General features: G+C 36.3%; 2 protein-coding genes across 3 annotated transcripts; both read left to right on the top strand.

The window, feature by feature from the left end:
* Window positions 1-358: 358 nt before the first annotated feature.
* LOC308700305 (uncharacterized protein) lies at window positions 359-4,754 on the top strand. 2 transcript variants are annotated; one of them, XM_081381885.1, is made up of 5 exons: window positions 369-469; window positions 872-948; window positions 3,703-3,861; window positions 4,085-4,141; window positions 4,284-4,748. In XM_081381885.1, the coding sequence occupies exons 2-5, from the start codon at window positions 933-935 to the stop codon at window positions 4,499-4,501; spliced, it is 450 nt and encodes a 149-aa protein (XP_081238011.1). In that variant the 5' UTR covers window positions 369-469; window positions 872-932; the 3' UTR covers window positions 4,502-4,748. The 2 variants fall into 2 exon arrangements, with proteins under 2 accessions (XP_081238010.1, XP_081238011.1); XM_081381884.1 differs by lacking the exon at window positions 872-948 and having other exon boundaries at window positions 359-469; window positions 4,284-4,754.
* An 11,435-nt stretch (window positions 4,755-16,189) lies between these two features.
* Window positions 16,190-26,284, top strand: ldlra (low density lipoprotein receptor a). Its single transcript, XM_081381874.1, has 18 exons — window positions 16,190-16,413; window positions 17,717-17,839; window positions 19,907-20,029; window positions 20,108-20,485; window positions 21,027-21,149; window positions 21,243-21,365; window positions 21,480-21,599; window positions 21,868-21,993; window positions 22,074-22,245; window positions 22,346-22,573; window positions 22,663-22,781; window positions 22,869-23,008; window positions 23,089-23,230; window positions 23,325-23,468; window positions 23,561-23,776; window positions 23,948-24,028; window positions 24,749-24,912; window positions 25,079-26,284. The coding sequence occupies exons 1-18, from the start codon at window positions 16,356-16,358 to the stop codon at window positions 25,109-25,111; spliced, it is 2,613 nt and encodes an 870-aa protein (XP_081238000.1). The 5' UTR covers window positions 16,190-16,355; the 3' UTR covers window positions 25,112-26,284.
* Window positions 26,285-27,281: the final 997 nt, after the last annotated feature.

Here is a 27,281-nt window from a genome sequence, read left to right as displayed (position 1 = left end):
GAATTGTGTTGACCCAACTAAACTAAATTATTTTGAATGAAGTAAATGAAATTGTGTGTAAAAACTGTTTTTACACAGTTTTTTTTTTTTTTTTTATTATTATTAATATCAGCCTAGAATGGAAGTGTGGCATGTTAGACCTGATGCACAGATTAAGATTTAATTCTTAAATGAATGTGAAATTCGTTTATCTCATGTGCATAGGCTTTCGATTATGTTTATCATATTAGCAAATAGACTAATTAGTGCTGGGTTGTTGTTGTTTTTTCACTTCTCATATATGCACAATATTGGATTTTTTTTTTTTTTTAGGTGGGCGGGTGGAGGCTTAAATGAGACAAATTGATAGCGTTCATGTATTTACCAGCAGTGTCAGACTCATGAGTAGACGTCCACCTGCTTAATCAGAATATGGGGATCTCATTTATGTTCTTACTGGCAGTCGCTTTGTTCTGTCCTGTTCAAACAAGTGAGTAAATTTTTTTGCTTTGTTTTTTATGTATGTACATTTATAATGCAGGCTAGTTTGTATTATATTACGTGAGTTACTTAAAATGTAGGTCTTTCTCTCTTGAAAGTTTTTCTTTTGCTATTTGAGCAAATGGAAAGAAACACTTCTTTTTTTTTCATTAAACAACATACAATATAACACAATGTTTATAATTAAATTATTAATGTACTCTTTATTCATTAAAATGCATAGCATGATTCAGTTATAAATAATTCAAGTCTTAACCTGAAAGCCAAACATCGGTATTTTTTTACTTTCTTTAGACAATATAATAATATAACTATTAAATAGCCTGGTAATGTCGTAAATTAGTCCTACCTGTCATTACTCTGCCTTCTCTTATCTTTTAACCCCTCACAGGCAGATTTTGCGACCAATTGCAAAAACCTTTCGTCACGCCCCCTACAGTTAGAGAGAGGATATGAAGAGGAAACAACGTGAGGAAAAACAACTTATCACAAATTTCTTTCCAAAGAGAGCCGGAGAGAACAATATTGTTCGAGATAGATGACCTAGTCGATATATTGTGTAGTGTAAATAGAGGCTTGCTGCACGGTTGTCTGCATTTCCCCACATGTGAGAAACAACTTCGAAGCTGAGTTAACCCGAAAAGTGTGAGATAAAATGAAAATATGGAATAAAATATGTAAATGATGTGGGTGACCATAGCCTACGTCCTCTTTTTCCTTGACATGTCCTCTTTTTGGACCTAAAACATTTCTAGATCAACCAAAATGTCCTGGATTCGGCTTTTGCTTTCTACAAGCGCCGTTTTTGCTTTGCACGTTGTTTACATGAACGCTAAACAAGTGATCGGGTTGATGTGCGTTTTAGCGTTGCTTTAGGTCCCGCCTTCTCGCGCGCCACCATTGGTCGGTCGGTCATGTACGTAACGCAAACATTGGTCAAACTGCATGTCAATCATTACCCTCAGCACCACAGCAACAGCCAAGAGACAGAGCAGTGCTTACTTGTCAACAGTGGTTCCTGAGCGTAGAAAAAGCCCAAATGTAAATTCACAGATGATTTACAGAGAAAATTCCAGTGTTTTCGTCTCGGTCGGGATCCGTGTGAAGCAGAATGCATGACCTGCAAAGCTGGCACGAACGTGTCAATGTCAAATAAAGGTGCTATAGCGACCTAGAAGCCAAGTATCATCAGGAGGATTGAAATAATTTTTTTACTGAAATAGTGTTGTAGATTTATTTTATTTTAACCCATGGCTATGAAAAGAAACAGTGTCATGTTGTTATAAATTTTATTTTATAAAATGTATTTAATTTTATTTTATGTTGTAGGCTATGTATTATTCTATTGTTGGGGGCCAAACGTTAAATGGAAAGGATGTATTACTTTATGTATACAATAAGTTGCAAGGTTGTGAATGCATTTGTATTTTTTGATGCATTCAATTGTTTACGCATTCAATGCACTTGTAACAGAAATTACATTTGGCTTTAATTTTCGGCTTCTTAGTCACAATCATGAAAGATTTAAGTAATAGCACAAGTGCATTACCACTTATACTATTAAGTACTATTTTTACATATGCACATGCAACTGATGGTAGCATAAATATCCTACATAATATGGCTCCGCTACATTATGCCTTAATTGTCCATCCGTGTACTATTTTTCTTTGCAGAAGCTTTGTGTTTCCGTTTAATGAGCTAATAAAATATTTAAACTCAAATCAATATTTTGTGGCAAATAACAGCGGTGTAATAAGCCCCACTGCGGGGTCCAGGTAACCCTGTTTAGGTTTATTTTGCAAGAACAAACATCTGGGTGTAGGAGACATTATCCCTCAATAGTCTATAATTTATTCAATTTAATCCATGATTTTTTATATAAACGAATATTTGTTCTTTAAGATGAAATAGCATTCACTTTAAATCATTTTTAAAAACATTTGATAAAAAATAAACATGTTCATTACATGAAGCAACAGATTTGATTTTGATGTTAGCAGCATATGAAAGAAAAAAATTCAGAGGTTTACAAAACTGATTTAATGCAAAAGAGAGAATTTTTTGCATATCCCCCTCATCCTTTCCTCGGGTCATTTTGACCCGAAACTCACTTTAAAAAAAAATAAAAAAAAATAAATAAATAAATTGAGTGTTTATCAGAGTGGTCCAAGACCTTAGGACTTTTGTCACACTTGAACCAGTACGCAATTATTATTATTATTATTTTTTTTTTGACTGGATTCAAGGAATTTTGTGGTTAAACTTTAAAAAAGTAACAAATCCTTCCCTCGCTGGTCCATTTGACCCCCTAAGGAAAAGGAATAAATGGAATGCGAGGAATAGCCTACTTCGCCTCGGTATATATAGAAAAACCTAAACATGCTAAAACTTTATTTTACTTTATTCAAAAAAATATTTTTATAATGTCTACATGTGTATCTCAAACATAGACAATCTCCCACCCTGATATTCAATAAACAGATTTGTTTGACAGGGAAGCTGTGCACAAACAGATATAGGCCTACACATAACCGCACATTGTTAGCTATTGTCACAAATATACCTGTGCGACTTGTGACTGGTTTTGTGATCCAGGGTAAAAAATTAAATAAAAAGAAGCACCCCATTAAAAAGGGCAGGTGCTGAAGCACCCTTTGATGTCTATGTGTGCATGTGCCTGGCTGGCATAGACTCAAGACCAGACGAAAACTAACAGATACAACAGGTGCCAACGCAAATTTGGACATTAAAATGTTGTTGTCAGTCCAAATGCAAAATTCACATGCATATGAACTGATAAAAATGTATGCCTTCAATGTAGCATACTTTTCATTGAATAAAAGTGTCTGCCAAATACAAATACCCTGAGTGGGTATTAAAAATACTTTTTTTTTTTTTTTTTTTTACATGTTGGTCTGTGCACTTGCCTTTAACCTGTGCATCAGATAATCAAATCTGTCATACATAGATTTATATAGGTGATATTTTGGAATCAGTGTAATTAATGCTTAAAACGCTTAAGATTTATACTTGGTTTTAATAAATACATTGTTAATGTAAACATACAAAATAGTATTGTATTAGATGCTATTGAAAGATGCTATTGATATTGTGCCAACATTAGGTGAAACTTGACCATGACCTTTCAGAATTCTGTCAATGAAGTATAACTTCTGCCATCAGATGTCATGATTCTCAGTTTGTTTTTGCTTTGATCAGAGGCCAGGACCTGTGGATCCAATCAATTCAGTTGTGGTGATAAACGCCAAATATGTATACCTATGATATGGAGGTGCGATGGTGACAAGGACTGTCCGAATGATGCGGATGAAGAAGGCTGTGGGGAAGGCTTTCCGTTGCCACAGATAAAAACTTCATGTAAGTATGCAAACCCAGACAGAGAGCGCCTCTGAAATTAGGGAACCATCTTTCATTATTTTAAGTGTTTGCTGAAAGCATTTGTATTTTTGAGGAATCCAGTGCTGCCAAATCAGTTTTAATGAATAAATAGTCATACAATGCAAATAATAAAACAAACAAGGCTTGGACTACAATAACAGAGTTGTAATGTTCTCCTCTCTCTCTCTCTTGATAACATTAGCTTCTCAAGGTGAAGATGTGCCAGTCACAATCAAGAACCAAACAGTGCAAAATGAAGGTAAAGTTCATGCTTACAATCTTACAACCATGTAATCTTAACTAACATGCAGTAGCAACAGCATTCTGCCATAGAATATTTTACAACTAACAGTGTTTCTGTCACACCCTAATGTTGCTGATGTTTTTATTTTTTAATTAAGATGATTTGGGAGGCACTCAGGTGAAACCTGCGGCAAGTGGCTCGGACACCGAGAAACACAGAGTCCCTCCAACCATCATTACCATAAATCATGTTATGGAAAAACAATATGAAGTACTGACACTGGAAAAGACTAAACTAATTTTGGAAATACAAAATCTGAAATTACAGAAAACTAAACTAAAGTTGGGGCTACAAAACCTTGGACATGGAGTGTAGATCTCATTGACAGTTTACAAAGAATTAATTCACCAATTAATTATATTTGAGATTTTCCTATAGACTTAAGGCCTGTTTCCACTAAGAATGATAACTATAAAGATGACTATACTAGACGTAAGCTCCACCCATTTGCTCTGCAGTGAGCAGGCTCTCGGCTACTTTGCTGGGAGACAAGCAGACGTAGCCTATGTGTGTGAGGAAATATCATATTGTGTTAAAAAATAAATAAATAACAGCGCATGAGAACAGTTCCAGTCTCTGTTTTTATTTGAGCACCCTCAGATACACCTAAGAACATTGTTACACTGACGCGAAGCTCAAGCTTGCGGTGTGAAATGGCAGTTATGCTCATTTACACGTTTATACGTTTTTTTTTGGGGTCTACAACTAAAATACAATTACATCATTTAATGTTAAAAAAACTCATTATTTTTCTGAGAATATACATTGTTGCAGCACCTGTTTTCACCCTCTGACTGAATGATCTGTTTTAGTTTCAATTCCTTTAAAACCCGCCTTCCGTCAAGTGCATTTTGCTCTGATTGGTCAGCCAGCCCCAGTCTGTTGTGATTGGTCTGCCGCTTAGAGCGTGTCCCGGCTCGAGTATCTGCTCCAGAGGCTTCCTGAGGCGATGTAAACATGACTATCTGATGATGCACAAAACGAAAGACACAAAATGAACGAGAATTGGAACTTTATATCTCACATCTGTGATTTTCTCACATCTTCGACTATTTCTTGTAAGTGATTAATTCTCGTGATTGCGACTTTATCTAACAAATGTGTTTTCAGATAGATAGATAACATTCTCCTCTCTCTCTCTCTTGATAACATTAGTTTCTCAAGGTGAAGATGTGCCAGTCACAATCAAGAACCAAACAGTGCAAAATGAAGGTAAAGCTTATGCTTACAATCTTACAACCATGAGTAAACTAATTCATGCAGTAGCAACAGCATTCTGCCAGAGAATCTTTTACAACTAACAGTGTTTCTGTCACACCCTAATGTTGCTGATGTTTTTATTTTTTAATTAAGATGATTTGGGAGGCACCCAGGTGAAACCTGCGGCAAGTGGCTCTGACACTGAGAAACACAGAGTCCCTCCAACCATCATTACCATAAATCATGTTATGGAAAAACAATATGAAGTACTGACACTGGAAAAGACTAAACTAATTTTGGAAATACAAAATCTGAAATTAGAGAAAACTAAACTAAAGTTGGAGCTACAAAACCTTGGACATGGAGTGTAGATCTCATTGACAGTTTACAAAGAATTAATTCATCACTTTTTCTGAGATTTTCCTATAGACTTAAGGCCTGTTTCCACTAATGATAACCATAAGGATAACTATAAAGATAACTATACTAGACGTAAGCTCCACCCATTTGCTCTCCAGTGAGCAGCTTCTCAGCTACTTTGCTGGGAGACAAGCAGACGCTATGTCTACTTGTACACTATGTGTGTGAGGAAATATCATATATTGTGTTAAAAAATAAATTATAACACAGCGCATTAAACAGTTTTTTTTTAGCACGCTCTGTTTCCGTTCACTGTCACTGTCAGGGACTGTTTTTCTAGCGGAAAAATGGCATGTAATGATTTAACTTTAAATTAAATATGTTATATGCATTCTGTGGTAACAGCAGTTCACACATTCATAACCTAATTCAGATTCACAGCATAAGATTCGCAAAACACTTTCATAAATGCACAAGTTTGTTTCTACATTGGACTCTGGATCAGGGAACATCAGGTCTAGTTTTACCACATGAGCTGAGTTTCAGATAGAGAAAATGTATTAAAATTCATTCAAACCCCTTTTATTTTTTACCTGTTGTTAACATGTTATGTATTACTGTCAAAGAATTCTCATCTGTTCACAAAAATGCCCTACATTCACAGGTTTAAAATACAGGTCCTTCAGATTTATTGATTGTTTTCATTAGAAATATCTCAAATATATTTGAAGTGTTGTTTATATTTCTATGTGGTGTTTTTAATATGCTTTAAGACACACTATGTGCAAATTCATAAGTCAACACCATTGCTGAGTATTTTCTCTTTAAAACTGCAGTGAACAAAAGACAATCTCAAAAACGCGGTTTGAAATCGCGGGTGTTTCTGACGTCACAACTACCTTGTAACCAATCACATCAACGTGCCAGTGGGCTTTAGCATTTCATTTACAGCGAACTAGCAGGGGAGTCTCAACAGAAGACAAGTTATCCCGGTATATTTTTCTGTTGATGTTATGATGAACTATATGTCTTTCTCTGTAAACCCTAACGCTCAAAATAATTAATTGGTTTAATTAGGACAAACTTAAATTAAACTAATTAGTTCAGTCAAATTAACTTTTATGAGTATTTAGCACTTTCTTTTTCTTTCAAGTTCACAGAACTGATATATTTTAAGTAAACTGTACTGTTTCATTGTTTTGAGTTTTATGAAATGATTTATTTTAATTTAAACAAATTAAGTTTAACTGAAACGGCTGGGATGTCTATTTCCCAGCATCCTTTGCCGATGGCACTCAAAAGGGAGAGTAAATGCTAAAATTAAGTGTAATTTAATGGGGTTTTTTTGTGCAAGATTAATGTTAAGTGGGAGATTGAGTATTGATTAATGTTTTGTTATGCTAATTTAGAAGAATTTCTGTTAATGTTGGTTTTAGGATAGTTACCATCATGGTGACAAGTGGTGCATGCGGCTTGATTTGAGAGCAAATAAAATCTTTATACTGTTGCACACATGCAGCAAGTGCTGTATAACATACTATTGTTAGCATGATAATAACATAATAGTATGTTAGCAAACTAGCTTGTTAAAACTGTAAGTTAATACTAATGAAAGTGTTCACATTGAGATTGCATGAAGGTTTTAAGTTAAATGTATGAAATAGTGTACTCTGATTTGAATTGTTCTTAACTTGAAATGTTTAAGTACAAACTTAAAATCTGCCAGTTCTGCTTACTTAAATTTTGAATTTCAAAACTTAAAAAAATTGAGGCAATCGATTGCCTTAAATTTTTTGAGTTCTGCTAACTTATTCGGGTTTACAGCGTTCTGAGTTGTTCAAAGCGTTTCTGATGATTTTTAGAAGGCAGACTGAGATGGCGAACGGGAACATAGTTTGTGTAACATTAGCAACACATTATTAGCTATTTGATAACTAACGTTAGTCAAGCAAAAGGCTAATCATATTAATTATTGTTATGTGTCCAACGTTGTAAAGAGCCATACCATTGTGCAGCGTAAGTTTACCTCAGTAAGTTGGCTGAGTGAATCTATGAGCTGGCGTGAGTGAGTGAGTGGAGGCGGGGCTAATTAGCATATTCATGATCCTTGTTACTAAATGAAGGATGTAGTTACATTCAAGCTATTTTAAGGCATGAAGATTTTTTTTCACAGGACAAAACGTATAAATATGTCATTTTGGTGATCAAAGATGAGTTTAACTTGGATAAAATTATTCACTACAGGGGGGCTTTAAGATAGCCAAAATGAATATAATTTAGGCCATCATAGTTCCAGACAAGGTTGCGGTTTACAGTGTACACTCCAGACCCAAAGAGCAGAACTGCCCTCTACATCGATCATAACAGGCATCCATCTGATCTAAGAAGGTCCACAGGGTTGCAATCTTCTTCTTATCAAAATGCTAAACAAGTCACAATGCTAGGCTGTTGTTGAGGTGTTTGCCAAAGCATTGCTAAGATGTTTTGGGAGGTTGAGAAGGGAGCCATAACAAGTGTATTTATTGTATTTATTGTGCATACTTTCTTTTTGAACACAAGGTGGCGCTGTTAGGCAGAACTAAAAAAGTCTGACCTCATCAGGAACACACAAAACCTAAATGTTTATATAGACTTGAGAACATTTCAGTGTCTACTAAAACAATTAGTGGAGGCTTATCTTTTAACAAGGTAATATTACAGCATTTCCTTGCCTGATTAAATGTGTAGAGATGCCAACTTTTGAGTTTAGCTTGGAGTGAGAATTTTTTGTTAAAAGGTTTGTTAAAAAAAGCAAATAATAGTAATCAAAATTTGTATTGTGATTGTCAAAACATTTGGTAACTAAACTGAATTTGAGCTTAGTGATAACATGTTACAATGTTTACAATGCCACATTAAAAAGCATTAAAGACACATTAAAGAGCACCAAAACTTTATATATTGTTTGAATTTCTTAATAAAATTGATGTAATTGAAAGCTGAGACTTTGTTTCATATCAGAGTAACCTGCTCTGTGAGTTTACAGCCCTGTCTATTACCACAGGTGTGTCCTGGGACTGAAACGTCATAATTTAATCAAAGTCTTTTATCAGGTTAATGCTGAATTATTGACTGATCTGTTTCCATAGTTTTTAAGAAGCAATCTTGCAAGTCTTGCGTGTCTTTATGCTTGGCACACCTCTTAATCTCTTCCGAAATAACGAACTCTCTTTAAGTCAAATAATTACTTGATTGGCCTGTTCCTATGTTTTATGATGATGTTAGCTACATCATCCTACTGGAACATCTCCAATAAAACATAGTGTACACTTTGAAGACCGAGAAACATTCCACGCAAATCTGTGATATAACACTTGAAAAATACCAGTTAGGACTAGAGCAAAGCAAAATATATAATCGGGTGAAATATTTCTTGGAGCGAAGTTTCGCAGAATGAGAAAATATGAAGAAAAACAAAGTAACTCTACCCAAAACTGGATGAACTCCAAAAATAAGTAGCTAGACAGGAACATCCATAATTAAAACAGTCAAGAGGCTTACGGAAACCCTGAAGAAGGTCCATCCATCTATCTATCCAACCAACCAACCAACTGTCTGTCTTCAGTAATTTAGAAAATGACAATGGGAAGAATTAGCTGGATTTGCCCATGGGCGTTTTGGTGAAACAGACAACAAAAGGCACATTATGTGTTCAGTTATACATTCATCTTTAATTGTTATTGATGTCGTAATGGGCGTTTTGGTAAAACACAACAAAAGGCACATTATGTGTTCAGTTACACACTCATTTTTAATTGTTATTGATTTTGAAATATCTGTATTTTATTCTGTTATTATATGCCTTAATGTTCAGGAATGTCCATGAACGGTTCTCGTTCAAATGCTTCATGATTTTTAATGTTGTCACATAATAGAGTGTGCTAAAGCCAAAGGAGGTGAATAAATGTGTACTGTATGCAACTGATCAAGGTCTAAGTGTGTGTTTGCACATGCTAACTAAATAACCCGATTTGCTCAAAGACCATCTGTTACTCGCCGCGCACGGTCTGGTGATAAATGAAGGTGTGGCGAATGAGCTTATTGGTTATCAACACCGGTGACACAAAAACAGCCAAGTCACATTTCATCCATAAATTAAAAAAAACAAAGAAACTATTTTGAATTGAGAAAACAGCCAGTTTTGAGAATTGTGGGAGAAAAAGTGCTTATTTGTCAATGGTTCAAGCCTAATTATCTTTATCCAAAAGTTCTTTCTGTTGATTTTGAGATTGCATATGACCAAGGTGTGTACCCTTAAATATTCTCTGTCTCTGCTAAGAGATCATACTAAATCTTTTGGGTTTTTGCTTTGACAGTCTGTGCTGAAAACAGTATTATTCATTCACGACTGCATGGTTCAGATGTCCTGTATCCTATCAGGTGCTGGGGAGGTCTTTTCACTGGGACGCATGAGAACACTGAGACCTTATTGTTAACATCCCACCCCCTTTGACGGGATGTCATAATCAGCAGTCAGGGCAAGAGATTTTGACCGGGGTACTGTGGGAGTTTGCTTATAAAATATGTTTGTTCAGTTATCAAAGACTTGTCAGACCTGCTCAGTTTGTTACAACTGTCTACATTTGGCTTCTAGGTGTAAAAAAGCTTTGTTGAGTAATTTTAAAAGATTTTATCATGTGGCAAGATCAAGTCTGACTGTTTTTGCTCAACTAAAGCTTTTTATTTCATGACTAATGCAATCTGACTACACAAGTATACCAGCCAAATACATTTTTGAGGGTTAGACATGTAAGAATAAAATGTTGTTGGGACATTAAGTTACATATTCAGTTCTTTTAATGACTTCATATTCATTGTGTTTGCATGTTAAACAGAGAATAACGCTCTCGACAATGCTGTTACTACAAACAAACTAATGTAAACTATTCAGGATGTGTATAGTGAAAAAAGCATGAAGGACACATTAAACTCCCAAACAAGCGTGAAAACACAACTTATGTGCTCTTACTTTCTATTTGCAGAGTTTAATTGTTGATATAAGATATTGCTTCTGATGCTGAGTTGTTTTCCCCTCATTTTTCTTGCTTTCACATTGAATTTATTTATTTTTTTGCATTTGGAACCTATAGTGGCAACATAAAGCATCAGAAAGTTACTTATACACCCAAGTATAAAATGGCTTGTTTTGCTCAAAAACTGGAATGTCGTTTTTTTTTTTTTTCTTCTTCTGTTTTGTCAAGCTGGGAAGCTTCCCGGTATAGCTATTAATGTGAGTGATGGGTGGCAGAGTGACGGATCCGGTTTCCGATTGGGGCGAGATGCAGTTTTTCAGGTGAAAAAGAGAACAGATAAGCGTGTTCACCTCACTTGCCCTACACACAAACATTGGACTTTTTATTTGTGCACACACTTGTTGTTTCCTAGTAGGTGTTTTGCGCACCACAAACCGTTCTGGCAGAAAATAAAGTCATTTTTGCAATATCTTTTCATAGTCTTGTAGTTTATTTCTTCTAGTTCTAAGCTGTTATGCTTACCCAAAATTACCCAAATATAAACTAAAACTACACTAACATTAAACAATTTATACAAGATTCATTCACTTGATCAAAAGTGACATTAAAGACATTTATAATGTTACAAAATGAACTTTTGATTCATCAAAGAATCCTGAAACTTTTTTTCCAACATTGATAATGATTCTTGAGCAGCAAATCATCATATTAAAGTGATTTCTGAAGGATCATGTGACTTGATTGGAGTATGCTGAGAATTCAGCTTTGACATCACTTTACAAATTACATTTTAAAATATATTCAGTTAGAAAACAGTTATTATAAATTGCAATAATATTTCACAATATTACTGTTTCATAGAATTCGAAAATAGATATAGAAATATAGAAATTGTGAACTTATATATATTGATGACTCAATATATATAAGTTCACAATACTCATATGTATTTATTTTTAAACTTAAATGGTTTCCCGCAATCAGTTTCCTCAATCGGTTTGAGTTGAGTTAACTTGTTGGGTTTTACAGTGTATATTACTGTTTATAAATGCAGCTTTGATGAAAATTAGACAACAAACTTTTGAACACATTAGCTGTTACTTATTTTTGACTACACACACTCATTATGACCTTATACAACATTTTTATGGCCACAATGGTTTCATTTGTAGACCCGGATGCCACTATGAAGCTACTACTTTGTTTGTATTCCGTTGATCTGAAAGATCACTGCGGTTCCCACGGATGTCAGACACAGAATTTAGCAGAACTGGTTCTAGGGGCTTCCAGCTCCAACTTGCAAATATTTTTCCTCCTATACAGTAAGTCTGTTTACACTTTATGATGTGCTTTCAGTAACTTAACATTATTTCTGGCATGCATGCTCTGGAGAACATTTTGACCTCAATTTCTATCTAAATATTAAGTGAAAACGTCTTGCAATTTTCAAAAATCTAAGACTGGACAGGAAAAATGACAGGAAAACATTGCATTGTTTTGGTAAATGTCCCAGTGCTAGTTTAAGAAGACTCCATGTTCTGATGACGTCCGGGCCACAAGTTCAAGGCTATTGAGTACTTTTTACCCTGCTGCTAATTTGTCTAGTTAAACATTCGATAATGTGCCCCCACAATAGCCAAGCCATAAGAAAACAAATCTTATATCATTCAATTAATTTTTAATTAAAAAATATATATATGTTGATCACTTTTAAAGACGATATCCTGGCTGTGCACCCATATGGTTTCGAAAGGGATTTTATATAAAATGTGTCTAAGTGTTATTTGTTGTTTTCTATCCTACATAATCTATAGCATGTATAATAGCCTAATCATAAACGCCTTATAGGTTTTTAACACTCTAACAAAAATAACTAATAATCTACCGAAAAGCAAACAGCCCATTTATTATGACTGCGGTGTCCTTTTAGCCTACTTTTTCACATGATATGACCATTAATGTAGGATAGTAGGGCTAGGCTATATTAATTGTCAAGGTAACAAAAATACGGATGTGATTTAGATTTATGATAGCCTATAGCCTATTATTTAGTTTTACGACGTGTCAGTAAAGAGGACATGTTTACAATGGTTTACAGCAGAAGTCTCGTCCAGACATAGCCTAATGCTTATCATCGTCACGTTTTCCGCATAAACGATAAGCAGGTAATTGATGAATTTTTCTCATCACTCTAGACTTCTACTAGGAAAGTGGAATTGTTTTTGATGGACGTGGACTTTGACCACGCCCTCTATTGTGAAACTCTTTCAATCACACCACCTAATTCTGATTCCCCGTCACTAAGCCCCGCCCACTCTGCGCACCCCGTTCAAATTCGAGTGGTTCAAGTTCAACCACCACAACACAAATGCCATAAGTTACAATTTCCCCGCAAGCGTCAGACACACATGATATCTTCTGCTTTTACAAAGCCATTATTACAAACGTTATTACAAACATCCACTATAGCCTACAAACCACATCAATAAACAGAGAAACGAGGGGCTACAGCTCATTGAGTGACTATGGGGATCTCGTTAATGTTTTTACTGGCAGTTACATTCTTCTGTCCTGTTCATACAGGTGAGTAAACAGGTTTTCTTTCTCTTTAGGGGGTCTTTAATGATCATTAATTCAATTTTCTTATTTATTATTACTTCCTCACTAAAAAAAAAAAATGATTCGTTGAATGACTTTAAAAAAAAATGTATGGTAAGTGGTTGCACACAACTGATTTTAGCTACATTTAAACAAATGCATTAGATTGAACTAAAATTGATTAAATAAAACGTTTAAATGTAGCTAAAATCAATTGTGTGCAACCATCTACCATAAAAAATTGATTAAATTCAACGAATCATTTTTTAATATTATCAGTAGCCTAAATAGACTAAATGTATTTTAACCTATAAATTGTTTTCAGTATTCTGCATTTTGTTACACTGAAGTGGTCAATCTGGTCTGTAAGGTTGGATTAACCAAAAAGTTGTACTTTTTTATTATTATAACTAATTATGCATTAATAAATACAATAATATTTCCCTTTCTGCTTTGATGATGTTTACATAATTATTTCCTACTTATTAGCTCATAAAATATTTAAAGAAATATATTCTGATTATATTATTATGCGTTAGAGTCTGATGTTTAATGATTTTAAATGTTGTATTGAGTACTTTTCAGAGGTGTTATTGCTTTCTATTGAATGCAAACTAACCTTTGCATCATTCACTACTGTTTTGCTGAACATGAATGAATTCTCCAGCCTCACAAAGCAGGGCAAAACATAGTATAGCCTTACAGTAACCACGTGTGTGTATATACTGTGCATGTTTCTGCTATAAGGGGCCTCATTCCATAGTGATTTCGCATTCATGCTTTCCCAGAAGTTCTGAATCATTTACAGTTTGCCAAGGACAGTAGTAGCATAGATCCATGGAATGAACCAGAAACCTGTAGAAACTGCAGCCTTCAAACAGGCTTCAAACTTACATTCTACTAAAATATGCATTACTCATTTAGTCAGATTAGAAAAATAAAGGTTTAAAGGAGACATAATGGTGAGGAGCTTATGTTGTATGGTCTCTCAGTGTTGGTTTGACAGGTCTTTCTGGATCGGTGTAGATGAACTGTATAAGCTGAGGAGGGATACTTGAATAGCTGCTATTGTTTAAATGTTTTTGTTGAGATGTCACTTTTGGCATTCTTTATTCTAGAAAACATCTATAAAACACAATAAAAACCTACATGCAAACAGTCTTCATCTACAGTACATTTGGGTGTAATTGTAGATGTAGGCATAGACAGGCTTCAAACTTCATATTATTATTGACAGGTCTCGTGAGATTCACCCATGTTCACTACATTTATGTTGACCTATGGTCTGATAGATCGGTAGACAACAGCACTGATGGTTTTATTGAACACTGTTAACCTCATTCACATGGGAGAAAGTTGAAAGATATATTAGAGAAAGATATACTTCTTTACTCTCTTGGCTGGTATCTACATGTTGATGCCATGCAGACTCTAGGAAAGCAAGAACAATAGACCACAAATACTCCATTAAATGAAAATATAGCCTTCTCGTACGCCAGAGGGTTTCTTGAAGATATCAGTTATGCATAGTTTACGATGCAATATGATAAAGCAGATACATAACTCCGTTGGATTGGCTTCCATGTGTTTTGATCCACCGTGAAGATATCTTGAAAGTGTAGACTGTTTAGATAATTAGACACATTGAGAGTGTCGAGAATGATGTCCATGAAAAAAGCAAATAGCCACGTTGCATTTCGTGGCCACCAACTTCAACCGTGTCTGTAAACAATGAACAATGCATTATGCTTTGGAGAGATGATGTGTGATGTCAGACCAAGGTCATAAACAGAGTTTTATATCAATGGAAGGTTTGTCTTTCAATACAGATAAGACTATGTCTATGTTACATTCCTGTAATCATTAATCAGTTTATGTTCACATTTGAATGATAAAATAGACCCTGAATCCTTATTGGATGATCCCAATTTGAAGGTGTTGTAAAATGGTCGATAAAGTTAATATTTTTCTTATATTGTGAATATAGTGTGAAGTTGCTGCATTGCTTAGCAATCACTTACAGCCTACTGTAAGGCTAATGAACTACTTGATGTAAGAGCTGTTTTTTTTGTGATTATTAATTTTAAAACGACATATGTTTATCTAATAATATCAATTGTGTTAATAAATGCATTGTTTATTGAAGAGTACCGATTTTGCTACTTTTGAAGCAACAAAGAAAATCCTGTTCAAGAATATCCTGACGACTTTGAATAGACTCTAATAAACGTCACATAACTCTTCATTATATGCAGAATATCTTCTTTAGGTATTTTTGTTTGATTGTATCATCAATTAAAAGGGTTACTACTTTCACTAAAAGTCAGCCATTTTACATACAGCTAGTGTTAAGTGCATGTTTCTTTTTGTTTGTGTATGCACAATTGTCTTTAAGATCGTTAGCATCATGTTTTAGTAGTGCATGCATTGCACACATCCTCCAGAACTAAGACTAGACACCCATTTTTTGGATAACAAAGCAGGAAAAACTCGTTTCAATACTTGTTGTAATCACTTCCCAGTCTTAGCACTAGAATGTGATTGTGATATCACATTGTGATATGCTTAGATAGCAGGACTAAGGAGGAAGATGTCTTAGACCATGATAAGGTGCAAAAGTGATTAATTCAGTCCGAACCCCCTGGTATTTTGGCTCTTTAATGTTACCACAAATTACTAAAATAGCTGGCTTAAGGTGTTAGATAATGGACTTTGACCACGCCCTCTATTGTGAAACTCTTTCAATCACACCACCTAATTCTGATTCCCCGTCACTAAGCCCCGCCCACTCTGCGCACCCCGTTCAAATTCGAGTGGTTCAAGTTCAACCACCACAACACAAATGCCATAAGTTACAATTTCCCCGCAAGCGTCAGACACACATGATATCTTCTGCTTTTACAAAGCCATTATTACAAACGTTATTACAAACATCCACTATAGCCTACAAACCACATCAATAAACAGAGAAACGAGGGGCTACAGCTCATTGAGTGACTATGGGGATCTCGTTAATGTTTTTACTGGCAGTTACATTCTTCTGTCCTGTTCATACAGGTGAGTAAACAGGTTTTCTTTCTCTTTAGGGGGTCTTTAATGATCATTAATTCAATTTTCTTATTTATTATTACTTCCTCACTAAAAAAAAAAATGATTCGTTGAATGACTTTAAAAAAAAAATGTATGGTAAGTGGTTGCACACAACTGATTTTAGCTACATTTAAACAAATGCATTAGGTTGAACTAAAATTGATTAAATAAAACGTTTAAATGTAGCTAAAATCAATTGTGTGCAACCATCTACCATAAAAAATTGATTAAATTCAACGAATCATTTTTTAATATTATCAGTAGCCTAAATAGACTAAATGTATTTTAACCTATAAATTGTTTTCAGTATTCTGCATTTTGTTACACTGAAGTGGTCAATCTGGTCTGTAAGGTTGGATTAACCAAAAAGTTGTACTTTTTTATTATTATAACTAATTATGCATTAATAAATACAATAATATTTCCCTTTCTGCTTTGATGATGTTTACATAATTATTTCCTACTTATTAGCTCATAAAATATTTAAAGAAATATATTCTGATTATATTATTATGCGTTAGAGTCTGATGTCAATCACTTACAGCCTACTGTAAGGCTAATGAACTACTTGATGTAAGAGCTGTTTTTTTTGTGATTATTAATTTTAAAACGACATATGTTTATCTAATAATATCAATTGTGTTAATAAATGCATTGTTTATTGAAGAGTACCGATTTTGCTACTTTTGAAGCAACAAAGAAAATCCTGTTCAAGAATATCCTGACGACTTTGAATAGACTCTAATAAACGTCACATAACTCTTCATTATATGCAGAATATCTTCTTTAGGTATTTTTGTTTGATTGTATCATCAATTAAAAGGGTTACTACTTTCACTAAAAGTCAGCCATTTTACATACAGCTAGTGTTAAGTGCATGTTTCTTTTTGTTTGTGTATGCACAATTGTCTTTAAGATCGTTAGCATCATGTTTTAGTAGTGCATGCATTGCACACATCCTCCAGAACTAAGACTAGACACCCATTTTTTGGATAACAAAGCAGGAAAAACTCGTTTCAATACTTGTTGTAATCACTTCCCAGTCTTAGCACTAGAATGTGATTGTGATATCACATTGTGATATGCTTAGATAGCAGGACTAAGGAGGAAGATGTCTTAGACCATGATAAGGTGCAAAAGTGATTAATTCAGTCCGAACCCCCTGGTATTTTGGCTCTTTAATGTTACCACAAATTACTAAAATAGCTGGCTTAAGGTGTTAGATAATGTGTCATTTATGTGAAGCATCACTTATGTCTCCATCTGTCAGGTGTCTTGACTTGTGATCCACGGCAGTACGAGTGTGGCAATGGAAAGTGCATCACATCCAGATGGGTTTGTGATGAGACTGATGACTGTGGAGACGGCACTGATGAACTTCCTGCTGCCTGCTGTAAGTCTTCCTCCACCTAAGATTAGTCAAATGTCCTGAAGAAGAAGTATGTTGGTGTAACATTAACGATAGGCGCAAATGGAATCTGCAAGCTTTTAGTAAATTCTTCTTGCACTGATTGTGGGGGTGGGGGGGGGGGATTGTAAAAAGTATTTCAATGTGGTTAACTGTGTTAATCTATAGTTGAAAATGATACACACTTATTAATAGCTGAAAGAAATGTATTACTTCAAAACTACATTTTTGTGGGCACAGGTACAGAAAATGAATTTGAAAGGGCTATCTCTGATTCTAGCCCATACATATAAGCTGATAATTATTTGATGTTATGTTTGATACTTAAAATTCTGTATTATTTTTTGTTAAAACAAGCTAAAAGCAAAATTAATATTTTTAAATGCAAAAAGTGAATTTTCATAGCCTGGCAAGCCAGACCTACATCAAGATGTTTGGTCTGGCAACTCACCATAGACACGACTCAATCCGAGGGGCGGGATAAACGACTGTCTTTCAAATTCACTCTGCACGCAATAGGAAAGCGCTTCAACCAACCAGGGGTGCGTTTCCCGAAAGCATCGTTAGCCAACTATGGTCGCAAGTTCCGTCGTTATCAGTATAGTTCAACGATTTGGTGTTTCACGAAACCATCGCTCCAACGAACGTTCGCAAACATCATCGCAAACTTGTGTGGTTGGAACGACAGCTCTCGAGCTGTGGTTAGAAGCATAGTTTCTAGTTTACATGAGATGTAGACTGAATAAATCCTTATCTTTAGCAAAATAAGCAAGCGGACATTCAGTACAACCCGTGTTATTTATTTAGAATACATACAAATGTAATTACATCTTTTAGTTTGTTGAGAGATTTAAAGCACCGTTTTTGAAGACTGCGCATGTGCGAACGTGCTCTAAGAACGAGCCAAATATTGAGTCTGGTAATAAAGCAAAATAACGGAGAAAAATTAGAAATGGTCTTCAGATGCCATGTCTGTAACTTATATGACAAAATCTACCGTTAATTCGATCTCAAACAGATTAATAAAAATAAGTAACCCCTGGGGTGCGTTTCCCATACAACTATATAGCTCGCTGCTTAACTACCACATACGATGCATCGTTGGAGAAATCAACTAGTCACGACTGTTTCCCGAAACCATATGTCGCGAAGTATCGTTCAACCACGTTGGATTATGGCGTCTGAAGACCATTTCTAATTTTTCTCCGTTATTTTGCTTTATTACCAGACTCAATATTTGGCTCGTTCTTACATAGTAGAGCACGTTCGCACATGCGCAGTCTTCAAAAACGGTGCTTTAAATCTCTCGACAAACTAAAAGACGTAATTACATTTGTATGTATTCTAAACCAAATCGTTGAACTATGCTGATAACGACGGAACTTGCGACCATAGTTGGCCAACGATGCTTTCGGGAAACGTACCCCAGAGCGTTTTCCCAACAGCGAAGCTAACGTTAGTTGATAGATTCAACTTTTGAATCTGGCCGGCAAAACTACGAACATTTTAAGAATAACTTAAGTTCCGTTCTTTGCTCTTTCTCAAAGAAGAACTTAACTCCAAGTCCTCCAGAGTCGCGGCCAAAGCCGATTCGAAAGACTGTTCTCCAGCAGCAGCTCTTCTTTGTTTTCAAGTAACAGTTAGCAGGGAACCGTCGCAACTCTGTCGTCATTATGTTAAGCCCACCCCGCCTACTCTATACACGACGTGTTTGGCCTGACCCAATTTAGGTTTTTCCAGCATGTCAATGGAGAGTTGCTAGACTACCCTGGCTGCAAAATACATTTTGCTGCCGCTAGGGTGCCTCTAGATTCCTAGGCTAGAATTTTCAATCATTTTGAGATTACCCATTTTACATTTAATAGTGTTATTAAATATTTAGTGTTGTTAAAAAATAAGTGATAGCTAGGTTGTTGAGGTATAAAAAGGTCATCTAAATTTATCCAATATCGACTGGCATCTAATTGCTAAATTATATGGATATATTGTACATCCCTAGCCAGTAGCAACACTCACATTTTTACAAAATCTTGTTTTTTCACTCTCTTTCAGCAATGAGGACCTGCAGACCCAGTGAATTCAGTTGTGGTGGGCGACTAAACCAGTGCGTGCCTAAGACTTGGAAGTGTGACGGCAGTGCGGACTGTGAGAATAGTGCGGATGAGGAAGGCTGTGGTGAGTGACATCTTGAAATTTATCTTTATGATGCTGCCAGTGTGCATGTGTGTTGAAAATCTCCATCACCACTCACAGCTCCTCGGCGGTGTTTGGATGGCGAATTCAGGTGCGGCAATGGCCAGTGTGTGACGACTGCGTTTGTGTGTGATGGTGAGATAGACTGTGACGACGGCAGTGATGAAGCCTCCTGTCCGCCCACCACGTGTAGCTCCACCTCCTTCAGATGCAACAATGCACAGTGTGTGCCTCGATTGTGGGTCTGCGACGGAGATGCCGACTGTGCTGATGGCTCCGACGAACTGCCTCAGAAATGCCGCCCAGGGACGCCTAAACCTACCAAAAATCCATGCTCCTCTATGGAATTCCATTGCGGCAGTGGGGAATGCATACACAGTAGCTGGAAATGCGATGGGGGAGAAGACTGCTTGGATCGCTCAGATGAGAAAAACTGCTGTAAGAAATAAGACTTGTTGATATTACATTCGCCAATTCATCCTATTCTCAATGGAATGTTCCCGGGTCAATACAAGTTGAGCGCTGTTGAACTGACATGCAGATAATTTTTGCATGGCAAATAGCATGAAGGATCTGTTTGCATAGAGAAAAGACCCACAAGAATTACCTTGAATAATAATACATATTCTCATTCATCCTAGATAAGTTTTACCACTACTAAAAGGATGATAAAGACAACTTCACAGTGCACATTTAGTATAGAAGGATAACTATGATTAACAAAAAAAACAATGCACATTTCTGTCCTCAAAAATGTCTTCCCCATACAGAATTCCGCTGTAAATGCAATTTTTGTTTCCAGTGATAATAGTTGTCTGTCCACAAAGAATGCAAAATCAAAGTCATTCAGAAGATATTTAAAGTTTAGTGTACAGTTAGTATCACAGTGGGCAGGGCTACACATAAGAAATTGAAACCAAGCCTTTAATAAAATGTTCCTCAAGAATCATGAAATATTTTACTTTTTCCATATGAACAGCCTTGCCCACATGCCGACCGGATGAGTTCCAATGTGGCGACGGATCTTGCATCCACGGCAGCCGGCAGTGCAACCACGTAAATGACTGCAAAGATTTGAGCGATGAGCTGGGCTGTGTTAATGGTAAACCATACGAATTATGCCCTTTATGCAAAACATGTGCTTTAGGTGTTACTCTGAAATGCATCACTTATTTTTCTCCTCTCTGAATTGCAGCAACCCATTGTGATCCACCACACAGGTTTAAGTGCCGCAGCGGTGAATGCATCGGCATGGAAAAAGTTTGCAACAATAAACGTGACTGTAGAGATTGGTCCGATGAGCCATTGCGAGAATGCGGTAAGTATTGCGGCATTCAAAGAGGCCCGTTGCCTTTGTAGACCTGGATCTTCTTGACAAGGTTTCAGAGCAAAAGCCAGTCTGTGCTACAATTTGTGATTTTTAAATTCACAGATTCTAACGAGTGTCTTTACAACAACGGTGGTTGCTCTCATATCTGTAATGACCTGAAGATTGGTTATGAGTGTCTGTGTCCCACTGGCTTCCAATTGGTGAAAAAGAGGCTCTGCGAAGGTAAGAATCTGAAATAGGTTCCCATACTGAAACAGATATTGAAAATCTGGCCCTAGGATGTTTGACCTCTGATAACAGACCTTGGTGCAGATCCAGTTCAAAGAATGATTTAATATGGACTTTATACTTCATGTTTGCTTTTTCTGAGCTGGAAATAAGGTTAGAATTTGTTCAGTAAGTCCATGCCGCCATGATTCAGTGCTTTTACGGACACCGTATTGATGCAGCTGAATGACTTCATCCCCTCATTTTTGTTTGATTTCTTCAGACATTGATGAGTGTGCCAACCCAGACACCTGCAGCCAAATCTGTGTCAACCAGATTGGTAGTTACAAGTGTGAGTGTGAAGATGGCTACCAGGTGGACCCAGCCAGCAAGGCCTGCAAAGCTATTGGTACAGATTTTAAACTTTCAAATTGTCCTTTTCCATGGTCACATACTGACAAACTCATACTCACAAACATGGTTTTACAGGAACCATCGCCTACTTATTTTTCACTAATCGGCATGAGGTAAGGAAGATGACCCTAGATCGTAGCGAGTATGCACGTGTTATTCCCCGCCTGAAGAACGTTGTGGCGCTGGATATGAATATTGCTTCCAGGGAGCTCTACTGGTCGGATTTATCCCTCAAAAAGATATACAGGTAAAGAGAGGATCTTTGGACTCATGGTCAGCTCTTAGGATCGTTTGCTTGTTACCCAACAGACCGGTGCCTAGTATCATATTTTGTATTTCTTTCCCAGAGCACCAATGGATACTGCAGATAACTCCTCCCAGCACAGCGTTGTGATTGGCAGTGGCTTAGATGCACCTGAAGGTATTGCTGTCGACTGGATCCATGGAAACATCTACTGGACGGACAGTATCAAAGGTGCCATATCTGTGTCAACAGTGGATGGAAGCAGACGTAAGACTCTCTTCAAAGATAACCTGGCTAAGCCACGTGCTATAGTGGTCGACCCTATCCAGAAGTACGTCAAGTCCCAGAAACTCTAAAATGTAGGGGAAAACTATGTAGGCAAGTGATTTACTATGTAAAATCTTCTCCGATATGTTGTAGCTTCATGTACTGGACTGATTGGGGCACACCAGCCAAGATCGAGAGAGGTGGTCTTAATGGAGGGGACCGCAGTGCCCTAGTAACGGATAACATTGTCTGGCCCAACGGAATAACCCTTGGTATGAACATGTCCACTTGCATAACTGTTCAGCTGTGTATAAGTGTACATTTGGTAACTTTGGTCTTTGGTCCTTTTTCAAACATAGACCTTTTGAACCAGCGTCTGTACTGGGTTGACTCCAAACTTCATACTCTCTCCAGCATCAGCGTACATGGAGGTGGTCGGCGTACACTAATCGTTGACCAAGGCAAACTTGCTCACCCACTGGGTCTCACTGTTTTTGAGGTAATACTCCATTTGAACTTGTTGAAAGACCTTTTTTAGGAGGTTACCTCAATGCTCAATCAAGAATTCTTCATCTTCAGGAGAAAGTGTTTTGGACGGATGTGAGCAATAACGCAATTCTAAGTGCCAATCGTGTGACTGGAGGAGACATCACAAAAGTGGCCGAACACCTCTCATCCCCAGAGGACATTGTCCTGTACCACAACCTCAAACAGCCCACTGGTATGTTGGCCTTTAAATAGCCATCAAAGTTACCATTCAGTGAGTTAGTTTCCAACCAAAACTAAATTCTTCTGAACTCTGAATGTCCTCCCAGGAATCAACTGGTGCAAGGTCAACAACGGTCAGTGTGAGTTCCTGTGCCTTGCTGCCCCTCAAATCAATAGATTCTCACCCAAGTACACATGTGGCTGCCCAGACAATATGATGTTGGCCGAAGACATGAGAAAATGTATTCCAGGCAAGTCAGATTCGGTGCTTGTTGTCAGGACTGGGATTAGGTTATTAATGTAATTCCTGTTGATTCCTAAATTGTCTTTTTATTTTGAACAGCTGTTGTCACACCAGCATCTCCTGTCAGGCCTGAAATAGTTACAACTAGTCATACTCGAGTACCTTCAAAGACGACACCAAAATCTGCTGGCCCTTCCACTACCAATGCGCAACCTTCAACCACTCCTGCTCCTGTGACCCCTAACCGACCCACTCAAGCTTCCCCATTCAAACCTTCCCAAACCACAACTAAACTTCCTTTATCCACCCAGACAGGTATGTCTTGCTTTATCCAGCTAGACATTACCCTCTGTCCCGGTCTTCTCTTTGTCCTAGCAAAATCAGACAAACCTTCATCTCAAGACCCCAGGGATTCCTCAAGATGATATTACAGTTTCGTTGAAATTTGTGAAAACTATTTTGAAAATGTTTGTGATATCTCCTTAGATGACAACTATGGTAATGTTAAAGCTGTCTCCGAACCATCATCTTCCACACCGTGGGCCTTGTACATTGTGGTTCCTCTTGGTGAGTGCTTTAGTCCGAATGCCAAGGCAAAGAAAAGATATGCTGTGTTATAAAACCTAGTGAGTTACCTACACATTTTAAGGGGTTATGAAGATGTGCTCTGGAAACAGAGGCTGTTTCAATGGATAGGCGACTTAAAGTCACAATGTAACGGAGGTATCAATAGATATTTTCTTCTGTATTGTGACATACATCCAGGTGAACCGGAATTATTGAAAAGAAAAAAAAAATGTAGGGTGGGTACTTGGCTCTATTCATCGGTTGGTGGTTGGATTGAGGCAATCTCAATGCAAGATTGCAGTCAAGAGGGATGGGTTTATGGGAGTCCAGCATACGTTCATAATTCAAGATGGTGGACACAGCGAGAGAAATATTTATTATAAATATATTTCATTCAGACAAGGATTGAGTGTTGATTTTTTAATGAATATTAGACCATTAGCTTAGCGACATGTTAATGGTAAACTCTATTGAAATCAGTTGTAAGTCACCTAAGGAGAGCTGTTTGTGTAGTGTGCAGTGTTGCTGCCAATGTAGGACATTCAGAATAAGTCACTGATGAGCTTCCATGATGGTTAAGATGCTACATGGACAGCAAAGTAACTCACTTGGTTTTGTAACGGTGCGATACTCTTCAAAACGTATCTATTCTATTCTCTTATCTATTCCATCACTTTAAAACTCCCATTCTAACCTGAATGTCTTATTATCTTCTCAAAGCAATCCTGTGTTTGGTTGTGGGTGGTGCTGTGCTGTTCTGGAGAAAGTGGCGTCAGAAAAACACCAACAGCATCCACTTTGACAACCCGGTTTATCAAAAGACCACTGAGGACCAGGTGCACTTATGCAGAAACCGTAGTTCTGATGGCTTTATTTACCCGCAGGTAAGATATTATAAATATCTACTGACTACTGAACACAATATTCATGATAGTAGCTTTAGCTAATGTCTTAGCACATCTAAGTTTACTAATATCCTATTTAGATGACTGTCTGGTATATAAGGTAACTGATGTGTCTAATAATGATGGTCTGATTTGGCTTCTACAGAGACAGATTGTGAATCTTGATGATGAAATATGATGTTGACATAGAGGTCCTTGCTGAAACTGACAACGTTTCAAGACTAGAGCCATATTTGATGTCTTACCAACTTGGAAGTCAGTTCTTCAGCAAAACAACATTTGTGGAACAATGGAGATTCAAACCGCCTTTCCACACAAGGCAATCAGAGCAAAAACAATCCAGGGCTGATGATTCAGGACAGACTCAAAAAAACATGAAAACAAAGAAACCTCAAACAACAACAACAACCTCAGCTTATCAAGGCTGCTTAACACTTCACTATATATAAATAATATAAAAAATTATATATAGAGATATATTTTAACAGCACTTACAAACAAGGTTTTATTTTCATGAGATGTCCATGATAAATTATTGTAAATGTATTAGTATAGTATAAAGAGTTAAAATACATTTTATATGTATTTTAAAAGTTTATTTTTTTTGGAGGGGTCAAAAATTACATTACATACCATTAACATTTTCCAAAATATTTGGTTCATTTATTTTAATTAATTAAAGATACAGTGCATTTGAATATTTTATGCAAAAAAGACCATTTACTGTCATAAGATGTGCCAAGTTTGTTTTCCTAATGTTTTATGCCATTGTTTACACCGATTGCAGTCATCCTGTTTTTTATTTTGTGCCAAAATGGTCAACGTTACATATGAAACTACACGATAAAAATACTTTCTCGTATGCAGTATTGATATAGTTTCTTTTTATCTCAGCAATTGATTCCTTACCAAATTTATTATGAATTTACTGTGGTGAAAATGTGGAAGATTCATGCTAAATACTGTTTAGGGAGTCAGGGAATGTCATTTTTATTTCAAACATATTGTAATCATGGCGATGTGACACATTTGTTTTACATTCTCTATGTGAATGTGTAAATAATTTATTTGTCTATGTAAATATGTTTATTATGTCGTGTGTTATATATATATTGCATTTGTATTTTTAAGTATACAGTATTGTATATAAAGGAATGTTTTATTTATTTATTTTAAATCTAAATCTTTGGATGATAATTGGCTTTCTTTGCTGTGTCAGTTGTTTATTTGAAGAAAAAAGTACATTCTGATTTATTAACTAATCTGATGCATTTTATAAAAAGTCAATCACAACTGTTCTTGACCTGTGTGTAATCCTTCCTTGAAATAAATATTTTGAAGATTTTACTATACCGATTTTGTGTTTTTAATGTTGTAATTTTGTCATCACAAACATTTTCCAGGGCTGCTTAAAGGGGTGGTATAATGCCCTTTTCACAAGATGTAAAATAACTCTGATGTCCCCAGAGTGTGTATGTAAAGTTTTAGCTCAAAATACCCCACAGGTATTTTTATAGCATGTTACAATTGTCATTTTTTGAGGGTGAGCAAAAACGAACTGTTTTTGTGTCTGTTCCTTTAAATGCAAATGAGCTGCTGCTCCCGCACAGGGGGCGGAGCTTAAACAGCTTGCACTCACACAGACGCACACTGAACATTTAAAAAACTTTCAGCCTTTTATGTTCAAATCTGATTCAGTCAATGATGGAGAGACTCAAGAACAAGTGACAACATGTAGAAAGCAAGAGAACATTTCTGAATGTTTAGTTGATGAATTTATGTATAGTTTATGTGTAGTTATCTTCTAGTCATTGATTAGCATATTCTCTCATGATAATCTATAAATCACGTTCCCGTGGCCTTTTTATGTAAATTATAGGGCTGGTGATGTCAATAACCCGTGAAGAGGTTATTGTATCCCTACTAGCCATTTGTTGTAGGCTAGTCCTTAAAAAGCAATTTCTTTAAAGGGATAGTTCACCCAAAAATGAAAATTCTGTCATCATTTACTCTCCCTCAAGTTGTTCCAAACCTGTATGACTTTCTTTCTTCTGCTGAACACAAAAGAAGATACTTTGAAGAAAGTCGGTAACCAAACGACTGATGGACCCCATTGACTTCCATAGTAGGAAAAAAAAAATACTATGGATGTCAATAGGGACCAGCAACTCTTTAATTACCAACCTTCTTTGAAATATCTTCTTTTGTGTTCAGCAGAAGAAAAGAAATCATACAGGTTTGGAACAACTTGAGGGAGAGTAAATGATGACAGAATTTTCATTTTTGGGTGAACCATCCCTAATGAAATTAAATGAAATATCTCCCTTTGCTTTGAACTTTGAGCGTCA

This window comes from Scardinius erythrophthalmus (assembly GCF_964197995.2).
Source record: "Scardinius erythrophthalmus genome assembly, chromosome: 1".
Taxonomy (NCBI): Eukaryota; Metazoa; Chordata; class Actinopteri; order Cypriniformes; family Leuciscidae; genus Scardinius; species Scardinius erythrophthalmus.
This window is presented reverse-complemented; position numbering and strand designations above follow the sequence as displayed.

What these genes read in the sequence shown, in the direction of transcription:
- LOC308700305 (XM_081381884.1), top strand. Translation starts at nt 412, where the DNA reads ATGGGGATCTCATTTATGTTCTTACTGGCAGTCGCTTTGTTCTGTCCT. An exon ending in GTTCTGTCCTGTTCAAACAA is followed by an intron (nt 470 to 3,702) that starts GTGAGTAAATTT and finishes TGCTTTGATCAG; the next exon opens with AGGCCAGGACCTGTGGATCC. An exon ending in GCCACAGATAAAAACTTCAT is followed by an intron (nt 3,862 to 4,084) that starts GTAAGTATGCAA and finishes TGATAACATTAG; the next exon opens with CTTCTCAAGGTGAAGATGTG.
- ldlra (XM_081381874.1), top strand. Translation starts at nt 16,356, where the DNA reads ATGGGGATCTCGTTAATGTTTTTACTGGCAGTTACATTCTTCTGTCCT. An exon ending in TGAACTTCCTGCTGCCTGCT is followed by an intron (nt 17,840 to 19,906) that starts GTAAGTCTTCCT and finishes ACTCTCTTTCAG; the next exon opens with CAATGAGGACCTGCAGACCC. An exon ending in GCCCAACGGAATAACCCTTG is followed by an intron (nt 22,782 to 22,868) that starts GTATGAACATGT and finishes TTTCAAACATAG; the next exon opens with ACCTTTTGAACCAGCGTCTG.